Source organism: Erythrolamprus reginae, chromosome 12 (genome assembly GCF_031021105.1).
Source record: "Erythrolamprus reginae isolate rEryReg1 chromosome 12, rEryReg1.hap1, whole genome shotgun sequence".
Lineage (NCBI taxonomy): Eukaryota > Metazoa > Chordata > Lepidosauria > Squamata > Dipsadidae > Erythrolamprus > Erythrolamprus reginae.
This window is the reverse complement of record NC_091961.1, coordinates 2770410-2791819: the sequence shown is the minus strand read 5'-3', so window position 1 is coordinate 2791819 and position 21410 is coordinate 2770410. Positions and strand designations below refer to the sequence as shown.

The window sequence follows — 21410 nt, the reverse complement described above, 5'->3', positions numbered from 1 at the left end:
GACCACATTTGGAATACTGTTCAGTTCTGGAGACCTCACCTACAAAAAGATATTGACAAAATTGAACGGGTCCAAAGACGGGCTGCAAGAATGGTGGAAGGTCTTAAGCATAAAACGTATCAGGAAAGACTTAATGAATTCAATCTGTATAGTCTGGAGGACAGAAGGGAAAGGGGGGACATGATCGAAACATTTAAATATATTAAAGGGTTAAATAAGGTCCAGGAGGGAAGTGTTTTTAATAGGAAAGTGAACACAAGAACAAGGGGACACAATCTGAAGTTAGTTGGGGGAAAGATCAAAAGCAACATGAAAAAATATTATTTTACTGAAAGAGTAGTAGATCCTTGGAACAAACTTCCAGCAGACGTGGTAGATAAATCCACAGTAACTGAATTTAAACATGCCTGGGATAAACATCCTAAGATAAAATACAGAAAATAGTATAAGGGCAGACAAGATGGACCATGAGGTCTTTTTCTGCCGTCAGACTTCTATGTTTCTATGTTTTAGCACACAGAATGGAATAACGGTAGCACCGGAATTTCCAAAAGCAGAGAATTCTGGATTGCCTGGAACAAATCCCAAAGAGATTCTCTGCAGAGGACTGTCTCGTTGGCCACCTTAAACATGAATGGGCAGGCTGGCTCTTTAAAGAACTTGGCTTCCCAAGAGCTTTTTTTTTTTTTCCCCACAGGCCGAGTTCCTCCCCACCCATTCTTGGCCTGGAAGAAAACTAGACCAGCCTGAATTTCCCTTGCCAGCCCTCGTCCAGCCCTTCCTTCCTCCATTCCCAGGGACGGCCTTGACTCTTCTCCAAAAACCCTGGGTGCCAAAGGCAGGCAGAGTTCTACGAAGTTCGAGGCTGTTCTTGGCTCGGGAGAAGAAAAGGTGAACACCACCCTCCCAGAAACAAATCTTTGTTAGAAGAGAAAGCGCCACATGTACCCGAGTTATAATTAAAAGGGGGTGCAAATAATACGTAGGTAGCCCTTGGTGTATGGCCACCAGCTCAAAATTTCTGTCCCTAAGGGAGACCTTCGTTCAGGGGAGTTTTATCTCATTTTACCCCCTTCCATAATAATAATAATGATAATAATAACAACAACAACAACAACAAGAGTTGAAAGGGACCTTCTAGTCCAACCCCCTGCTTAGGCAGGAAACCCTATACTTCTTCAAACAAAAGGTTTATCTATCTATCTGTCTGTCTGTCTGCCTGTCTACCTACCAACCACCTCTCATCTCTATCACCTATCACATCTATTTGTCTGTTTGTCTGTCTGTCTACCTACTTATCTATCACCTCTCATCTCTATCACCTATCACATCTATTTTTCTGTCTGTCTGTCTGTCTATCTATCTATCTATCTAACTATCTATCTATCTGCCTACCTACCTACCTATCACCTCTATCACCTATCACATCTATTTTTCTGTCTGTCTGTCTGTCTGTCTGTCTGTCTGTCTATCTATCTATCTATCTATCTATCTATCTATCTATCTATCTATCTATCTATCTATCTATCTATCTATCTATCTATCTGCCTGCCTACCTACCTATCACCTCTCATCTCTATCACCCATCACATCTATTTTTCTGTCTGTCTGTCTATCTATCTATCTGCCTACCTACCTACCTACTTATCCATCTATCACCTCTCATCTCTATCACCTATCACATCTATCTATTTGTGCTGTTGTAGGTTTTGAACAGTCACTAACTGTTATAGAGGATGTATTTATTTTATTCATTATTTATTTATTTATTTATCATACAACTATAGTATTGTATTGTAGTATGTTTAACATAATACAAGTATAAAGTAGAGATAGAAAAGATTTAAAAAAAGACATTTGGACAGGAACGGTAGGCACAAAGGTGCACATGCACGCCCCTTATATACTCGTAGTAAAATATATCAGAGAAAGAATAGAAGAGATATAGGAATAAAAAATAGGAATAAAGATATAGGATATAGGAATAAGATATAGCAGTGTCGCCAACCTTGGCAACTTGAAGATACTGTACTGTATTTGGACTTCAACTCCCAGAATTCGCTGGCTGGGAATTCTGGGAGTTGAAGTCCAGATACCTTCAAGTTGCCAAGGTTGGGAAACACTGAGATATACCGTAGGAATAAAATACAGTACTGTATATCAATGAAAGAATAGAAGAAAAGATATAGGAGATATAGTATAAATGCTATTGCAAAGCCCTTTAAAACTCGGAGGCAAGCACGCCTGGGAGTGACTCCCCGGAAAGGCCGGCGCAACGATGCGCGTCTCCTTGGCTTCCCGATGGCACTCCCTTTGGATCGCAGGAGCCGGAGCAAAGGCGCAAGGTTCAAAAGAGAAGGGCAGGCGGCCCTTCCCAGCGCCTCGCTGCAAGCAACCGGCTTACTCCGGAGTAAAACGCGCAAGAGCGATCCAGAACCTCCCGATCCTCCGCCGGCTTGCCAGCTTTGCGCGGATTTCCAACCTCGGGCCTCCGCGCCTGCGCACAGCCCGGTCGCTCGCTCCCCCCCTCCCTCCTGGCCACCCTCCCTCTCTCGCTCCAAACCCCGCGCGCGCGCGCGCACACACACACACATCCATACAGAGGCCGTGGCTGCTCCCTCAACGCGACGCCCCTCCCTCCTCTTCGTCCTGCTGCTCCCAGTTCCTTGCCGCTCTTGCCTCTCCCCCCCTCCCCTCTCTCTGTCTCTTTCTCGGAGAGGCTGTTCCCACACCCCTCCCCCGCGCGGCTGGCTCCTCCCCCTCCGCCAAGGCTGTTCCGCTGCCAAGGGCCTCTCCGCCCTCCGCAGCGCTACGGACCCAAGATGGCCGCCGTGTCAGTTTGGGTCTTCGTCGCCGTCTGGCCCTGAGGCGCCTGGGCTCCGCCTCTCCTAGGCCCCGGTAAGGCTTGGGAGACGCCGCGGGGCTTCGGACGGGCCCGGGCGGGAGGCGAAGGGGCGGCGGGGACGGCGGCGGCGGCGGGGGAAGGGAAGCGAAGGGGCCGGAGAATCGCCTCAGAGCCGCCGGGCGGGCGAGAGAGCGAGTGAGAGAAAAAGGCCCCCGCGCGGGCTTCTCTCTCGCCTCAGGCCCCGCGGCCTGGTTCCGCTTGGCTCGCGCGCCGCGCCGGGGCCCGCGGCAGGTGCAAGGGCCGCCTTCTCCCCTCGCGCGCGCGGGCCTGGCGCCTCACGCCCCGTCGGCCTCCGGGGCGCCTTGGCAGGCCGCGCTCTGAGGAGAGGAAAGAGAGGTTAGGCCTCACTTTCTCCTCAGCCTGGGGCGGGGGGGCTCGCTCGCTCGGGCCGCCTTTCCCCGGCGAGGGACATCTGCCCCCCTCGTCCGTGGAGAAGGACGGCGGAGAGCAGATGAGGCGGCCGCCGGAGCGGGCTGGTTCCTTCTGGGCCGCGGCCTGCCTCCCTCCCTCCTGCCCGCGTTCCCTTACGCCGCCGCTTCTTCTGCCCCTGCCACAACCAGGCTTTTTTGCCTTCCTCTCTCTCAGCCGGGGCATCTTGCGAGGCTTAAGCGACGGAGGGCCGGAGGGTGATTCCCGCCCCGCCAGAAGCGGAGCCGCTGGGGGGGGTGGGGGAGGCGGTCGTAAGAGCGAGGACGGAAAGTTTCCCAGGGAAAGTTACTTTCCCACACGGAGAGAAAAGCCTGCCGGGCTCCTCTCTCTCGCTCTCCCCGCCTAGGAAGGAGACCAGCCCGACGTGAGCGTCAGGAGTGGTTGGCCAGCCACGGTGCCCATCAAAGGGCTCCCCCCCCCACATTTTTGCGCTTCTTTTTTTATCACTCATTCTTTCTCCCCCCCTCTTTTTTTTTCTTTTCTAAATCCGGGAGGGGAGTTGAGAAAGTTTGCCAGTCGGCTTCCCCCCATAGATTTGAGTGTGTTTGAAAGTATGTAACCATCCTATCGGTTCGTATATGTATGTGTGTATATGTGTATATATATGTATATGTATGTATGTATGTTTGTATGTACATTGTTGTGAGTTCGGGTCCCCCCATGTAATATTTTGAGTGTCTTTGCCACATTTCAGCAAAATCTCATTTGCCATCATCAGGCTGAAGTTATTGGTTTCGTGCTTCAAACTCACAACAATCTACATACCTATTTATTTTATTTCTTTATTAATTAGACTTGTATGTCGCCCTTCTATATACCTGTGAAAATCTATGAAAACACACACACACACACATAATGTTTGCTATCATAGTCTTTCCAGCAAACACAACTCTCTGTTTTGGCCTGTGGGTGAAGGAGTGGTGGGTTTCTCCATTTATTTTGGAATGGGTGTGTGTGTGTGCTGCCTCCCTGGTGTAAAATAAGGAGTTTGGGGAATGGCATCTAGTTGCCAAAAGTTCAGAAAAATGGGGGGGGGGGGGTTGGGGGGGGTTGAAGAAGAAAACGAAGAAAGGACTTATAATTGGTGTTTAAAATAACAACAATTGCTGTCATTTTAATTGCTGTTTAAAGGAACCAGTTCTGAAAGGCTTTCAGTTTCAGTTGTAGAACAAATACAGTAAAAGTGTTCTTAGAGGTAATTGGGGAGGGGTGTTTATAAACAGTGCTGTTATGAGATAACAAATCCTACAGTATCTTTATGGAGTTTGTCAAGTTGCTTAATCTATTTTTTTCTCTCCCTGCTTTTCTTGCAGGTGCACAGTTTGACTCTCGAATTGGGAATCCCAAGCAGTGGAATGAAATGTATTGACATCTTTTTACTTGTGTGGATACATTTTTTTCATCTGGTGGGTGGTTTGGGGTTTTTTTTTTGAGGTGGGTGTAGTTGAAAAACATGAATCAGGAATAGGAAATACTAATGTCTGAAAAAAATAAGAGCAATTTCGGGCCAAAAACATATATGCTATGATTAACTGGTCTTCTTTCTCCGATCGTCTGTTTTTCCATTGTGTGAAACTCCTCCAGCATAGGGATAAGGGATAACGACTCTATGGATATAAATAATTTTTCACCATGGTAAAACTCGCTAACCCGCTGTACACTGAGTGGATTTTGGAGGCAATTAAAAAGGTGAAGAAGCAAAAACAACGGCCATCGGAAGAGAGGATATGCAATGCCGTCTCTTCATCCCATGGTTTGGATCGCAAAACTGTCCTGGAGCAGTTGGAACTGAGTGTTAAAGATGGGACTATTTTGAAAGTTTCTAATAAAGGACTTAATTCCTACAAGGATCCAGATAACCCTGGGCGAATAGCACTTCCTAAACCACGGAACCATGGAAAGTTGGATGGTAAACCAAATGTGGACTGGAATAAACTGATTAAAAGGGCAATTGAGGGCTTGGCAGAGTCTTCTGGTTCATCTTTGAAGAATATTGAGCGTTACTTGAAAGGGCAGAAGGATGTCTCAGCTTTGTTTGCCAGCAGTGCCCCTTCTACCTTTCACCAGCAGCTGAGGTTGGCTATTAAGCGTGCGGTCGGTCATGGCCGACTCCTTAAAGATGGACCTTTGTATCAACTCAACACGAAAGCGGCCACACATACAGATGGGAAAGAGGGTTGTGAGTCTCTTTCTTGTCTTCCTCCGGTTTCACTCCTTCCACACGAAAAAGATAAGGTAAGAACTGCATTGCCTGATGAATTGTTGCTAGTGGTAATGAATGACACCCAGCCCTACCTTGAGTTGAGAGCCCGACCTTGAGAGGAATTGTAGAAATGTAGTCAGTGAACTGTGAGCTGGAATTTTCCAGTTCTGTTCTTGGCTCAGAAACTGACTTTCTATCAAGACCTCTCTTTATCAGGTTGTGCCATCCTCAGTGGCAAAATTACAGTCCAATGCTACCTTGCAAGGTTGTTGAGAGGATTTTTTGAGAAAAATCCCTGGGAGACTCATTTTTGAACGATGGCCCAAGTACTAAATTTATGTAGTGCACAATTGTTACTGGTACTGGTTGTTTCATTGGAGAGTAAAATTTGTCAGTGGAGATATTGTCATTATCTTAATTAAGTACGTATATTCCGATTCCCAGATCTGCTGAAAAATAGCAGATACATATTCTAATTTTTAATATAATGGTACCATTTCGGAATCCTAAATTTGGGACCCTTGGGTGGTAACCACTGACTGGTTTTAAATGAGCTTTGTAAGTAAATAGGCCTTATCCTGGCAGTTCTTGGATTAGAGACCACCAGGAACTTCAGGGCTGTAGATAGAAATCAAGATGACAATTGCAAATCACATTGATATCATTGCCAAGGATATCTGATGTTTGTATCTGCATCAAAAATCAAGCTAGACTCAAAGGTGTCCCTATGTTGGTATTTGCGTGTATTTAAAATAATACAACACTCATATTTCTTAATGTTATAAAATATATTCGGTGTTTGCTATTGCAATCTTTCCTGCAACAGAACTCTTACCTGAACTCTCTTACCTTGTCTGGAATTGTATAGTGGAGTCTCCTGCTCGAGCAGGGGGTTGGACTAGAAGACCTCCAAGGTCCCTTCCCCAACTCTATTATTCTGAAACTGCATTTATAAATTTAGGTTTAGTCCCTGGTTACCAGAGAATTAAAGATGTGGCTTTATTTTCTAACTAGAGTATTTTCTAATGATGTGATAAACATACTTTGCCCTGTTCCTCTTCCCTTAGTCCTCATTGATCCCTTGACAGTGTTATTCAAATGCTTATCAAGGTGGTCATAAGTATAGGACTGTGCATTGCTTCAGAGTTGGATCTTAAACGGTGCTTTGAAACATCAATATAGCACCTGCCTGTAACTCAGAATCGGACATGGCTTTTCCTGGGATCGCACAGCAACTGTAGAAGGTGACCCCGGGAAAGGACACGGTTGATTGAAAGAGTTCAGGTGGGTACTACATTAACAGTGGGGTCCAGCTGGAGCATTTCAGAAGCTCTGCACAGTTCTACCGGTAGTTGAATTCCTTTCACTAGTCCTCAAGCACAGTTGCTTTCAGAAGTAGTAGTAGGAGAAAATTGGGAGTATGATACACCAACAAGAAAAGAAAGTTTGAGTGTCATATTCTTTTGGTGATTCTATAATTCCAATAGAAGTGGTGTAATCATCTGCAACAGTTATAGGTTGACAATGAAGCACCCACAGAAGGAAGTTGGAAAGCTACTCAAATTTTTGTCTTAAGCCCAAGCTTGTTGGATGACAGGTAGTTGGCTCCTAAACTCAGCTCACCTTTGCATTGAATAAGAATAGTATTGGGCAACCTGTTGGGCAGCATTGTGACCATTAAGAGTTCTGCTAGCCAAGGAGGTAGCTTACGGCACAGGATTTAGCAAGCTGAGGCTTGAGTCTACAATATCGCTTATAAACATGATGCTGTCATTCTAAGATCTCCTTCAGTTTTAAAGTGCCATTGATTTTCGAATGATTTTTCTGTGTGCTCTATGTCGATTATGTTGACAGTTTTAAAGTTTTGAGTCTTAATAGATTTGAAATCTAAGAATGAAGTGAATGAATTGCCAATGTAATGTCTAATAGACACACATGCAACTTTTACAATGCAATACAGTGTTTACAATTTGGGGGGTATATTTGTTTGTTAGTTTTATAGTTTGCCTTTCTCAAGAGCAGGCAGTGTTGCTTTAGAGTCTATCCTGACTGTTGATACATTTACTCTCTTGTTTAAATGGAGAAGTTCTATATTTCTGGAAACCTACATTTCTTCCCTTTTAAGGGGAACTGTGTTTTTTGAATATTGTATCTGGTTTTATCTCCTATGTTAGTTGTTTGAGATAGACTGAGTGAGAAAAGTAACCCTATGACTAACCTTAGGATTTTGAATCCAGCTCTCCTGCCTAAAACACTTAGCTGCAACACTTTTTTCTTCTTTGCTGGTCAATTTCCTGCCCTGTGGCAATTAATCCCAAATATTACTAGAATGTGATTAAAGTATTAAGGAAGCATATGGATTTCACTGAACAATTCACCTTGTATTGTGGAAAGGTGTTTCGTACCTTGATGCCACCATCATTCTTTTACATGTTGATACAGTGCCTTTATTCTGGGGCATCTTTAACTACTAATTCTGCATATTTGTCCTGATGTTTATACTGTTTACACATGCAAATTCTATGTAATGATGTAGGATTGTAAAATCCCAAAATAATTTTAGTGTTTACTATTAGGTGTGCATCTATCCTTTGTGGCAGCAGCCCTGGTTTTTTTTTCTAAAACTCCCTTCTCTCTTTCCTCCCTCTCTCTCTCAAAGAATAAGACTATGCTACAGTATGCCCAGCAGAATAAAGTAGTCATCTGGAGGTGGGGTGGAGGGTTTGTTTGAGAAAGGAAGAATATGTTAATTTTGATTCCTAGATAAAGAATATTTAGTGTATGACATTTACAATCTGAAATTATCTTACAGGAAAGTTTATAAAGTTTGTCCCAGTGATTTATCTTGTAAGAAGGCCTAGTTAGGATTTGGCATTATGATGCTTACTGTTTTTTTAAAAAAAAATTAGATCAGAATTTAATACGAACCTGTCATGTAGTTTGTTTGGTTTTGGCTTAGTGTGTTGTATGACCATAGTCATATTGTTTTGCAAACTATGGTTTATGACTTGCTATATGGCATGAATCCTACCATTAGGACTTATTCAGCAAATTATGTTAAAAGTATTTATTAAGCTATATGTAGGTTTCCAATCTATAGACTATAGGAAGTTTTGTTAGCCAGTGGAGTAATTAGCTTGTATTTCTTTGTTGATCAGTGTATAGAAATTTTTTCTTTCTGTCATGGCTATCAGGGAAACAAGTGGAAGAATCTCTCCTCTCCTCCACCAGACCTGTCACTCATCATAATGGAATTCTTATTTGCTTGTGGGCTACCAGACAAGCAGTTAAAAACAAACCTATTGTAAACAGATGCTGAGCTCCAAATCCACATCCAAAATAATTGGCCCTTTATTGAACTCTTTCAAGAAGGCAGCATTCCCTTAGAAAGCCTCTTAGAAAACATTTGAATATTTTTGCATGCTTTTTGCTAGTGTGTAAGCAGCAGGCATTTAATTTATTACCCGTCAGTTTAATTTCTCATTTGTAACTCCTTTGAGCATCTTGAATATGATGGTGTGAATCGAGCATACTTGTTTTATAAAATCTAATATAATGGAATAATCTGAAAATCCATCCATTTTTATTAACATTGTTTTAGAAGTCCAGAAAGAGTCTCTTGGTAATATCAAGGTCCAGTCCCTTAAACAGTGAGACATATTGATGGTCTTTAAACTTTGCAGCTACCTGGCTAACAGATTTCATCTCCAATAAAAGTTGTACCTATGTGTTCTATGAAGTCAGCGAACAACTGGTCTGGAGTCAGGCACTGCCAAAAAAATAAATACAGACAGTCCTTGACTTGTGACCACAATTGGGCTTAAAATCTCTGTTGTTAAATAAGACATTTGTTAAGTGAGTTTTGCCCCATGTTACGAACTTTATTGACAAAGTTTTTAACTGAATCACTGCAGTTGTTGAGGTTGTTAAGTGAATCTGGCTTCCCCGTTGTCTTTGCTGGTCAGAAGAGCGCAAAAGATGGTCACAGGATATGAGCCAGTTGCCAAGTCATCTGAATTTTAATCACCTGACCATGGGATACTACAATGGTCCAATGTGTGAAAAATGCTCATAAATCACTTTTTCAGTGCTGTTGTAACTTTAAATGGTCATTAAACAAATTGTTATAAGTAAATACTCCAACATAATTTTCAGAGTGAATTTCCCTAGACTTTTCACCACCAGCTGTTCAACACAACTTTTAAAAATGTACAGTACTTGGATATATTGTGTGGGAATCACTTTTACAAAGTTTACATAGCGTATGTTGAACAAATACTACTGTATTTTAAGCTTGTTTATTAAGTACCGTAAAATTTGGAAGTTGTGTGTGCAAGAATTATTTTGTATATGTTGGCTGAATTGATAGAATTCAAGTTCTTTTGTAAAATGATCTTACTATTTTTCAAATAGGGTTGAATTATCTAAAGCAGAGGTCCCCAACCGCCGGTCCGCGGACCAGGACCGGGCCGTTGGGGGTTTTCAGCCGGTCCGCGGCGGCGCTGCCCTCCCGGCAGAGAACATTATGCAGGACGGGGTGGGGCGTCGGGCGGTGACGCAGCCCTCCACACTTCTCCACAGGGCGGGGAGAATCAGGAGGCTCCTTTGGCGGCTGGGGGCTGCCTGGCTTTGTGATTTTGGCTGGGGGGGAGTTAGGAAGGTCCTACTTCTCCCCCCCCAGCCAAAAACTCAAAGCCTATCTGCTGGATACGGGCGATGAGTGGGACAGAGCGGCGCGGAAGCCTCTTGCAGCAGCTGCCACAGCCACTGGCTTCGGCGCCGTTCGTCCCGCCCATCGCCCGTATCCAGCAGAAGCTGCTGCCCGAGTGCTCTTGGCCGGCGGGATTCAAAGTGCTGGGGTGGGGGTGTCCTGACAGCCCCCCCACCCCAGTGCTTCGCCTCCCGCTGGGACACCCCCCACCCCAGCACTTTAAATCCCGCCGGCCAAGAGCACTCGGGCAGCAGCTTCTGCCAGACACGGGCAATGAGCAGGACGAGCGGCGCTGAAGCCGGTGGCTGTGGCAGCTGCTGCAAGAGGCTTCCGCGCCGCTCTGTCCCACTCATCGCCCGTATCCAGCAGATAGGCTTTGAATTTTTGGCTGGGGGGGGAGAAGTAGGACCTTCCTAACTCCCCCCCAGCAAAAATCACAAAGCCAGGCAGCCCCCAGCCGCCAAAGGAGCCTCCTGATTCTCCCCGCCCTGTGGAGAAGTGTGGAGGGCTGCGTCACTAAGCTCCACCCCTCCATAACCCCACCCCCATATGACCAAAGCCCCCCCCCCCCCGGGCCGTGGAAAACTCGTCTAACTTAAAGCCGGTCCCTGGTGCTAAAAAGGTTGGGGACCTCTGATCTAAAGTATGACAATCTTGAAACTTTGTAATAAAATATTGTAACTTAAAGCATTCTGAAAGTTCTTATAGAATAAAAGTTTCTTTATTTTAAAGAATGATATATGATTCCTTGGGGGGAAATTATTTGAGAAACTGTGTGCTCTCAAATATTTTGTGCCTGAAACTCCTGTGGTTTGTTTCCCTTAGAAGTTGTGGTCCATAACAGCTGGAGGGACCTATGTTAGGAAAGTCTTGCAGTTGTATATGCTTACGTTTTGGAAAACCTGTAGAATTGTTGCTCCTAATTCTCAAATTAAATGTTTCCTTTGGTCCCCAATGCTTCAAAAGAAATACCATTTAGTAAATTATGGAGAATGCATGTTTATATTGGCCAACAGCTCCATTCATTGCATGGGAGCCAATGTATTGTGCCAAGACATAAAGACAACTCTTTGTGATTCAACATTTCATCGACTTGAAACAGTGGTTAGATTGTATTGATGTGTTTGGATCATAGTATTTCAGTTTAATAACCTAAACTAAATATAAGAATGCCTTCACTCTTTTCATGAACTGGCAAACAAACAAGGAAGTCTTCCATTAAGCTATAGTTCCTTGTCCAAGAAGAACTAATAAATTAGGACTTGCCAGGCAGGACATTAATACTTTCCCCAGCTTTTAACTGTAACTTTCCAATTTAATAAGTAAAAAAAAAATATTCCACGTTTGCTTTCTATGTAATTCATACTCATCTTATTTTTTGGCTGTTCATCGAACTGGCTCAACTATTTCCAACAATTTAATTTTCTTTGCCTTTGGTGAGAGTCTGAATATTCTGAATTCACAAACTACCCCAGACACCATGGTCGGTTGCAAGGCATTCAGAGAGTTCTGATCCAAAACAGCTGGAGATTGCCTGGTTGCTTACCCCTACTGTATGTGCTGCATATATCTTCTGAGTCATTCTTAGAAATCCAGTGTAACGTAAAATATGGAATGGAGTGTAAAAGCTCCTAATTCTACAGAATTACTGGTGGAGCCATTCTACTGCTGAGTTCTGCTCTGTGCGTGTACTTTGAAACAGTTTTAAATTGTGAAATTAAGATGGCTCCTGTGATCATCTTAATTGTAGCATGCGGTAACATGGGGCACCACATTGGATAAGGTTGTTCTAAAATGTCACTTCTGAACTTAAGCAGATGTTCTAGAACAGAGATGGCGATCCTTTTTTGGTTCGCGTGCCAAAAGGGGGGGAGTATGGGGGGGAGTGGCACATGTACATGCCCACACCCATAATGCACATGCATACGCATGCACATGTGACACCTCCCCCCCCGGCACACGATGGCACCTATGTTATTTGCTCTCCCTAGGCTTCAGAGCCTTTCTAGGAGCTTAGGGAGGAGAAAACGGCCTTCTGAGCCCCCCCCCGGAGGCCCTCCGGATGCAGAAAATGGTCCATTTGCAAACTTCCAGTTCAACCAGAAGGCCTGTTTTTCTCTCTCTCTCTCTCACTCTCTCTCTTTCTCTCCCCCCCCCCAGGCCCCAGAGCCTTTCTAGGAGCCTGGGGAGTGCAAAACGGCCTCTCCCAACCCAGAGGGCCTCCGGAGGACCGAAATGGCCCATTTCAAGGGGAGAAATTGGCCATTTCTGGCCTCCAGAGGGCCTCCAAGGGGTGTGGAGAAGGCTGTTTTTGCCCTCCTCAGGCTCCTAGAAAGGCTCTGGAGCTTGGGGAGGGCAAAAAATGTGCTCCCCCCCTCCAGTGACTGAAAACAGGCTGTTTCTGAATTCCTACTGGGGCCAGGAGGCCCCAAAATCAGTTGGCCGGCACATGTATGCTTGCTGGACTTGTGTGCCTACCAATATGGTTCCGTGTGCCATAAGTTCGCCATCATGTTTCTACAATAATAGCCATTAATCTCCAGAGCCCGAAATGGCACCGCCCACAAAACCTTTGAGGTGATGATGATGATGACAACATCTAAGAGAGGGGAATGGTGCATATCTATCTACCATGAAATAGAGTCTTTTAGTATTTCCAGTCTTTTTCAAATACTCAGTCACTTAGACAGGCTTCTTTAAGATCTCAGCCGTGTCCTTAGACTATCATAGTTTTGAAGTCAAAAAGTTGTGTGTGTCACTGAGCTTATGACTAGTACGAGAAAAACAATGGGGTTGGTCACTTGTAAGCTATTCCTTTCAGTTTCTGTTTGAGCTGTCCATAGCCACAACCTCCATGAGTGAATCAAAATCTTAACGGTTTTATCTCTGCTTTTTCTCTAGTGTCCAAAGGAAAGTAAAAATGTAAGTTTACTATTGTGGACTGTCATGAAATTGGGGAGAAGTCCTATCTCCTTTATGAGAAATCCAGCAGGGCAGATAGTCCTTGATTTACAGCAGTTCGTTTAGTGATCATTTAAGGTTACAACAGCACTTTAAAAAGTGATTTATGGCTGTTGTTCGCAGTAATGACTTTAGCACCATCCCCACAATCATGTGATCAAAATTCAGATGCTTGGCAAATGGTTCGTATTTATGTAGGTTTTGGCATCACAAGGTCATGTGATCCCCTTTGGCAACCTCCTGACAAGCAAAGTCTGCCCTATGAATCCCAGCGACCGGTTAGGTCCCACAGAGTTGGCCTTCTCCAAGTCCCATCAACCAGACAATGTCGTTTGGCGGGGCTTAGGGGAAGAGCCTTCTCTGTGGTGGCCCTGGCCCTCTGGAATCAGCTCCCCCCAGAGATTCGCACTGCCCCCACCCTCCTCGCCTTTCTCAAGAGTCTTAAGACTCACTTATGTCGCCAGGCTTGGGGCAGTTAGATCTAGACCCCCTGGCCAATAAATGTGATGTATGGCTGCTATTTGAATTTGTTTGATTGATTTTTAATATATTGGGGGGTTTAGCTCACGTAGTTTTTAATTAATGAGATTTGTCTTTGTATTCATTGTTTTATATTGTATCCCATAAGCTGCCCCGAGTCTTCGGAGAGGGGCGGCATACAAATCTAATTATTATTATTATTATTATTATTATTATTATTATTATTATTATTATATCAGATTGACTTACAAACAATTACAGTGAATTGCTTAACAAATGTCTCACTTAACAGCCGAAATGTTGGGCTCTCTTGTGGTCGTAAGTCAAGGACCACATGCCAGATTTTGTGCACAGCAGTTTTAATAGCAAGTAACAGAAGAATTATAGAATTCACACATATGAATTGGTGCATCAGTTTGTTTTTATGGTCTTCAGAAGAGCTGAGTAAATGCCTACTGAGTTTCCTGATACTCCATTATGTCAATAGTAACAGGTTTTAACTTGCCATTTCCAAGTGATAGTTTAATTTAATAGAGAGCAGTTTTGATTTAATGAAAAAAGTTGTATCATTCAACAGTATTTGTACTAATGTTGCAAAGAATCGGATTATCTCACAAATCTTGTGGAGGGAACAAAAGATAGGACTTGGTACTTTATGTTTCTGGCACTCAAAGTCCATTTGATTTCAAATCCTGCTCTGCACAGCATAGTTCTCAATGATCTATTCTTAGAACACAAATGTATTTGAAAACAGTAATGAAATACATTGATTTTATAAAATGTATCAAGACAATTTACCATATTGGCTTACCCAAGTTTCATCTTTCTAATGCACACATTTCCTAAACAAGATACAAAATAAAGTTTCATTTGAGTCAAACTCAATTCCCAGTGATTAAATTGAGACACTGTTGCAGTTTTCTGAGAAAATAGTGTAGCTTATTTCCAGAATATTTTTTTTTTCAATTTCTTGATCTCTGCTATTCTATGACTGAAATAATTTGATTTAATTTCCTAATCAGTAGCCTGGCCGTCTCCCATCTAAGTAAAATCCATGTCTACCCTTGGTTCCGTTTTGAGATCACCCAAGGTTAACTAGGCCCTGTTACTTGATATATATGTTACAAATTATCTGTTACAATTAAAATGTTTTTAATAACCACATACGGTATTTTATATTTTAAATGAAGGTGATCTGATTTCTTGTCATGCAACCCATTTCCATTATTGCACCACATAATATTTATTGAGCGTATCTATGAATTAAAAATTGTTTGGTTTTATTTGTGAATCCAAGCAAAATTGCTTAGTCTTTCGGTATGCAAAATTTTCTACAACCTTAATTGGATAAACCAGTGTTTCACCAAAAGATTCTGTGCGCCTGTGTTGTTAACATATTTGTACTTAGATTTCATTTTAAATCTGATCATTACAAGTTTCTTTATTGTCTGTCTCTTAAAAATCTGTTTTAATCACCGTTTTTATCCATTTTAAATGGTAAGATAGCGCAATGTTATTAAAATCTTCTGCTATATTGGCATTTTTGGATGAGTTGCTTAGAGCTATTTTAAAAGAAACATTATGCCAGAGAAATCTTTAGTCATAAGAGAGAATAATTCAAATAATTTATGTTCTTACTAATGAGAGCAGTTTGTAATACAGCTGCGGTTCCTTTTAGCAAAAGGAGAATAGCTAATACTGCTTAGCCCAGGGAGGAAATAAACAAGCTATTTATATCTGTACTTATAATTCTGGGGATTGCCTCTCTGATTTGACAGGAGAGGTCTTCTCAACCTTTGGACAAAATTTCTTCAAGACACAACCTGCAATACAATGTTTGTATTCCTCTTAGCAAGCTCCTGTTGGCTTGGTTCTAATTATGTTTGAACAGATATTTATAGACTTACCTTAACTACATTAAAACCTTAGTTAAATTCAGATAAAATATATTTAGTTTGATTTCTTTTATTATTTAGAAAACAGATCAAGGTAAAGTCTTCAGGCCAGTTCGGTTCAGTCGTTAAGGCTTAGAAACTAGGAGACTGTGAGTTCTAGTCATTCTCCCTCAGCCCATGACATTAAACTTAGGCGAGGTGCCAGATGGTCAATTCCTGTTGCAACCAATGGATCAACACTTGATTGATTAAAAAAAACCCCTGCTTTTCATTTGCAGGGGAAAAAACAATTTGGAAGGGGAAAAAATGAAGGGTGAGGTTTATAGTAGCATCGGATCTCTTAAAACCTAATTCTAATGTTAGTTTTTATTGACATAGTGCCTTTTCGTAAAAGCGCTATGAAGCGGTATATGAAGTCTAAATGCTATTGCTGTAAATGCTATTTCAGTTTCTTAACAGTTCTTATGAAAGATTCTAAATGAAGGGCCGCTCCGAGTCTCCGGAGAGGGGCTGCATACAAATCTAATTAATAATAATAATAATAATAATAATAATAATAATAATAATAATAATAGAAACATGGAAACATAGAAGACTGACGGCAGAAAAAGACCTCATGGTCCATCTAGTCTGCCCTTATACTATTTCCTGTATTTTATCTTACAATGGATATATGTTTATCCCAGGCATGTTTAAATTCAGTTACTGTGGATTTACCAACCACGTCTGCTGGAAGTAATAATAATAATAATATTTTTTTGGGGTTAAAACTAGGTGTAGCAGCCAACCACTGTGTGAAGGAAATGAAACCTTGCTTGCTCAGGAGGCTTCGACTAAGAATAGAAGCAAATGAAACAGATGTTTTACACAGCATTTTGAAAGCATTAGTGAGTTGCTTATTTTCTCATAGGAGTTAGTTAGGCGAGTTAGTTGCTGTAAAACAACTATTTTGTATTTACACCCCCACCCCCACCCCCGCCTTATTTAAATGACGCATTATTTGTTAAAATAATTGGTAAAATTTAACAGTCTGAAGTAATATTTTTAGTTGTTTGGAATAGATGGCTTAATTGGCTGGTTTCGGTTTCAGAATTCTTTTGTTTTCCATTTTTTCAGGCTGGAAGTTGGGGAATTGAGTTATGAGTCTTAGATTTCCTATCTGAGGTCATGCAAAACCTATTCCCAATAGTAGTAGTTCTAAGGATTCAGTGTGTGCCTCAGTATGATTTTATATACATATGTAGAAACATCTGCAGGAAATAGTTTTTGGATATGAGCTCCTGTGAACTGATGGTAATTCTTCCTTTCATTAGATCCAGATGAGGAATTGTGTTCTTATATTTATGTTTATGATTGGTAGTCATTGGGCCAGTAGATCAAGCCTTCCTTTTAAGATCAGCTTTATAGTCTGAAATATACCCAGATTAAGATGGTTTGTGCTGTCTTATCAGTTAGCCTTACTACTGGAAGATAGAGCTATGCCTTGGGGACATCCAATTTAGATTGGTTGAATGAAGCTACCTTTAAAAATGATTCAGGCAGTTTAGTGGGTTTTGAATACTGTTTGCCTCTCTTACACAATCAGAATACAGTGGACTTCTACTTAAGAACTTAATTCATTCCGTGACCAGGTTCATAAGTAGAAAGGTTTGTAAGTAGAAGCAATTTGTCCCATAGGAATCAATGTAAAAGCAAATAATGTGTACAGACCCATTAGGAAATAAATAAAAGCTCGGAATTTGGGTGGGAGGAGGAGGAGGAAGAAGAGGAGGAGGACAGTCAGTGCTGAAGGAAGAAGGTGAGGTGAATCAAAAAAATCCAAAACTTTAAGCGCCTTTTTTTTTTTAAAAAAAGAGGGCCTCTGAGGTGGCGAGGAGGAGCACGTGCCTCCCATACACCCGGCGCGAGGCTGCCTCCCATACACTGCGCCCATACACTGCGCCAGAGAGAGAAACCCAGGGGGAATGGCAGGAAACTGGCTGGGCCTTTGTGCCGCTCTCAAATTTCCTGGGAAATTTTTCCAGGCTTGGGTTCTTAAGTAGAAAATGGTTCTTAAAAAGAGGCAAAAAAATCTTGAACACCCGGTTCTTATCTAGAAAAGTTCTTAAGTAGAAACACAGAGGTAGTGGCATTCTTAGGTAGAGGTACCACTGTACAATGGTATTGCTTGGTATATTGATTGTCCATGTACTTCCCTTAGCTTCAGTATACCAATTTTAACCTTTAAATGAGCTAAATATGACAACAAAGAGTGGGGAGGAATTAACAGGAAAAAAAGATCTATATAATACTTGTATAATCATAATTTATCCTTTTCTCCTTGCCTCAATCCAAATTTATGGCAGAAAATACCTTCTCTCTTAAGTATCGCTCATTTAATTAAGGTTTAGATGTCTGAAAATTATGGAATTGCTTTCTCAAAAGGATGTACTTCATATTAAAAATTAATTGCTTAACTTCTTGTTTCAAAAAGCTTTTGAATCCCTGATTTCTTAGGTGCTTTTTTCTACATTAAAAACCCTGCTGTCCACCTGGTTAATATAGTTTAATCTGGGATTAAAAACAACACAAGTAAGCCAGAGGTTTGCGATGTTCTGTTGGAATTTTTAGCATTTTAAACAAGTAGGTCATTCATCTCTAATGGCATGTCTAGAATAAACTTCTGAAAACCTTCAAAAGACAGGTGATCTCTTTACTCTTTGCATTGCCATCTCATTAATATTGCATTTCCTCCTAAGCAAACTTGGGAGATAATAATTAACCAGCAGAAAAAGTGACATATTGCTTATGGAATAGTTTGTTTTTGATGGAGCCAATATTGGAAAAAAATCATTTGTGGTCGTTGGAGGAGTGTAGTGAAATGAAAGCAGAGCTCACCCCCCTTTGAGCAGGGTCTGTTCCAGCCAGAGCAGGATTAGATGAGTTGCTGTATTCCAGCTTGTTTATCTGACAAGGAGAGAGTCATGATCTCAACAGATGGCCGCCATCTGTGCCTAACTCTGGAAACCTCGGTGCCAGAAAATTAGTCTTGAATTTTCTTCCCTGGGTTGGCGAACAGGTGAAATGGTTCCTAATAACAAACACAATGCATCGTGCAAACGGTATCCGTGCGCGGGTTTCCATAATAGCGACAAGAAACAAAGCAACAGGAGGAAGCGGAGCCCGAGTTGGAATTTTAAACAAAGAAAGACGACAGACTATATTGGCTTTCAGTCAGAAAGGCCGCAAAAGACCCCATCTAGGTAAAGATGCAGGAGCTGAGGTCCAAAAACGCCCCCATCCCAGGCTCCGTGGAAAAATGCCTTTATTTGATTAAGGGACTGTAGGAACTGAACTTGAAACTGTTGCAAAGGTAGTCCAGTATTAATGGATAAAACACAAGGCATCTTCAACCGGCTATGACACCTTAAATACCCCCCCCCCCCCAAGTTAAAGCAGTTATTACAATGCTAATGGACTCTGGTGCTGGCATAAGCTCTCTTTAATAGTCTGGAATGCACCTTCTTCATTTGTGCTTATTAAAGCTAACTAAGTAGGGAGGAGTTAATTGGAAGGTGATTCGTTCAATCTGCCAATATGGGGGAGATTGGCTGCTATACCTTTGTCAGCTATTAGCCTCCAGATTTATTTGCTGGCTTATTTACGAATGAGCAATGTAAAGAAAAGCTGTTAATTGCCCTGTCTTCCTTTCCCCACAATGAGCCTGTTAGTAATTATATGGACTTACTGTAATATGTAGGTAGTAACAAACTGTTTCCTGGGGTTCAAAATAATGTTTTTTTGGGTATACAGTGATCCCTCGGTTAGCGCGGGGGTTACGTTCCAAGACCTGCCGCGCTAACCGATTTCCGCGTTATACTGGATGCGGAAGTAAAAACACCATCTGCGCATGCGTGCCCTTTGTTCCATGGCCGCACATGCGCAGAAGGTGGAGCGACGTAAGTTCGGAGGCTGGCAATGCAATGGTGATTTTTCCGGGCTCCTCGCCGCTACCCACAGGGCAGCGCTGGCGGCAATGGCAATGGCAACCCTCCCTCCTTCCCTCCTTCCCTTCTCTCCCTCCCTCCTTCCCTCCTTCCTTCCTCTCACCGGCTTTCTTGGGGCAGCGCTGGCGGCAATGGCAATGGCAACCCTCCCTCCTTCCCTTCTCTCCCTCCCTCCTTCCTTCCTGATTTTGGCCAATCAGCAATCAGTATGATGTCATCGGGCGGGAAAAACCGTGGTGTAGGAAAAAAAACGCGGACTTATTTTTTAATTAATATTTTTTGAAAAACCGCATTGCAGCGTTTCGCGCTAATCGAGAACGCGCAAATCGAGGGATCACTGTATTTAAAAAAACGATTAATTAAGAACCAGTATGCTCAGCTTTCAATTTAGAAGATGCTAAAAAGTCTCTGCAATATATCTGAATCTATCCCCAGTGATAATTGCAACCCACTCTGGCTTTTTCCTACGTAAGGTTAAGTGGTCTTATGTCTGTACAGTGGTACCTCTACCTAAAAATGCCTCTACTTACGAACTTTTCTAGATAGGAACCGGGTGTTCAAGATTTTTTTCTCTTCTCATGAACCATTTTTCACTTACGAACCCGAGCCTCCGAAACTGTAACCGGAAAAGGCAGGGAGAAGCCTCCGTGGGGCCTCTCTAGGAATCTCCTGGGAGGAAACAGGGCCAGAAAAGGCGGTGAGAAGCCTCCGTGGGAACTCTCTTGGAATCTCCTGGGAGGAAACAGGGCTGGAAAAGGCGGGGAGAAGCCTCCGTGGGGACTCTCTTGGAATCTCCTGGGAGGAAACAGGGCTGGAAAAGGCGGGGAGAAGCCTCCGTGGGGACTCTTGGAATCTCCTGGGAGGAAACAGGGCTGGAAAAGGCGGGGAGAAGCCTCCGTGGGGACTCTTGGAATCTCCTGGGAGGAAACAGGGCCTCCACCCTCCCTGTGGTTTCCCCAATCACACACATTATTTGCTTTTACATGGATTCCTATGGGAAAAATGGCTTCTTCTTACAAACTTTTCTACTTAAGAACCCGGTCAGGGAACGAATTAAGTTCTTAAGTAGAGGTACCACTGTATTTCCTTCTTGACCATGCAGGCAGTCCTCTACTTAAGACCACAGATGACTCCAAAATGTCAGTTGCTAAACGAGACAATTGAGTTGTGCCTCATGTAATGCGACCTGTTTTTGTCATGAGTGTTAAGTGAATCCTGCAGTCCTTAAGCCCATCTTGTTTCTCCCGCTTGCTGGTTGGAAGCCAACTAGCAAGGTCACAAGTGGCAGTCGCATAACTCTGGGTCAGTGCAACTGTCATATAAATGTCAGTTGCCAGGCCTCTGAATGTTGATCACATGATTACAGGGATGTTGTAAGTGTGAAAACTGGGCATTAACCTTTCTTTTTCCCCCTGTGCTTTTCAGCTTTTTTATGATGTCCTAATAAAATTCAGCTTGTTTTCACGGCATAGCTACCTTCTTCTCTAAGCCTGTGCATCTTATGCAACTTTTATTTAAACTTAAGCTTTAAAGGGATTATTTCTTCCTTTCAGCGTTTTTTTAGGACTTAATGATGGTAAGTATGTGCCAAAAAAAGAGAGGTCAGTTCTACAATATACGTATATTAGAAAATTAGGCATATTTACTGTTTATTACTTTTTCATATGGTATTCTGAGAGTTGTTTTGCAGGAATTGGCAAAAATGTGGTTGGGTTACAGTCAGCGTGAGCAATTTTTGAGGATGAGATACGTAGTTGCTTTTGCAGTTTGTGTCGTCTTCCACACTTCAGGAATTCTGCATTTTCTGTTTAAAAAAACAAAAGAAAGATTTATATTCTTC

The 21410-nt window shown here is 42.5% G+C and overlaps 1 protein-coding gene across 1 annotated transcript in view; it reads left to right on the top strand.

The window, feature by feature from the left end:
• The first annotated feature begins 2781 nt into the window (after window positions 1–2781).
• Window positions 2782–21410, top strand: part of KAT6A (lysine acetyltransferase 6A) — a 76488-nt gene continuing 57859 nt past the window's right edge. Inside the window, exons 1-2 of the mRNA XM_070765847.1 lie at window positions 2782–2898; window positions 4648–5569. Of these exons, the coding sequence (XP_070621948.1) occupies window positions 4967–5569 (603 nt within the window). The 5' untranslated portion in view covers window positions 2782–2898; window positions 4648–4966. The remainder of the gene's footprint in view (window positions 2899–4647; window positions 5570–21410) is intronic.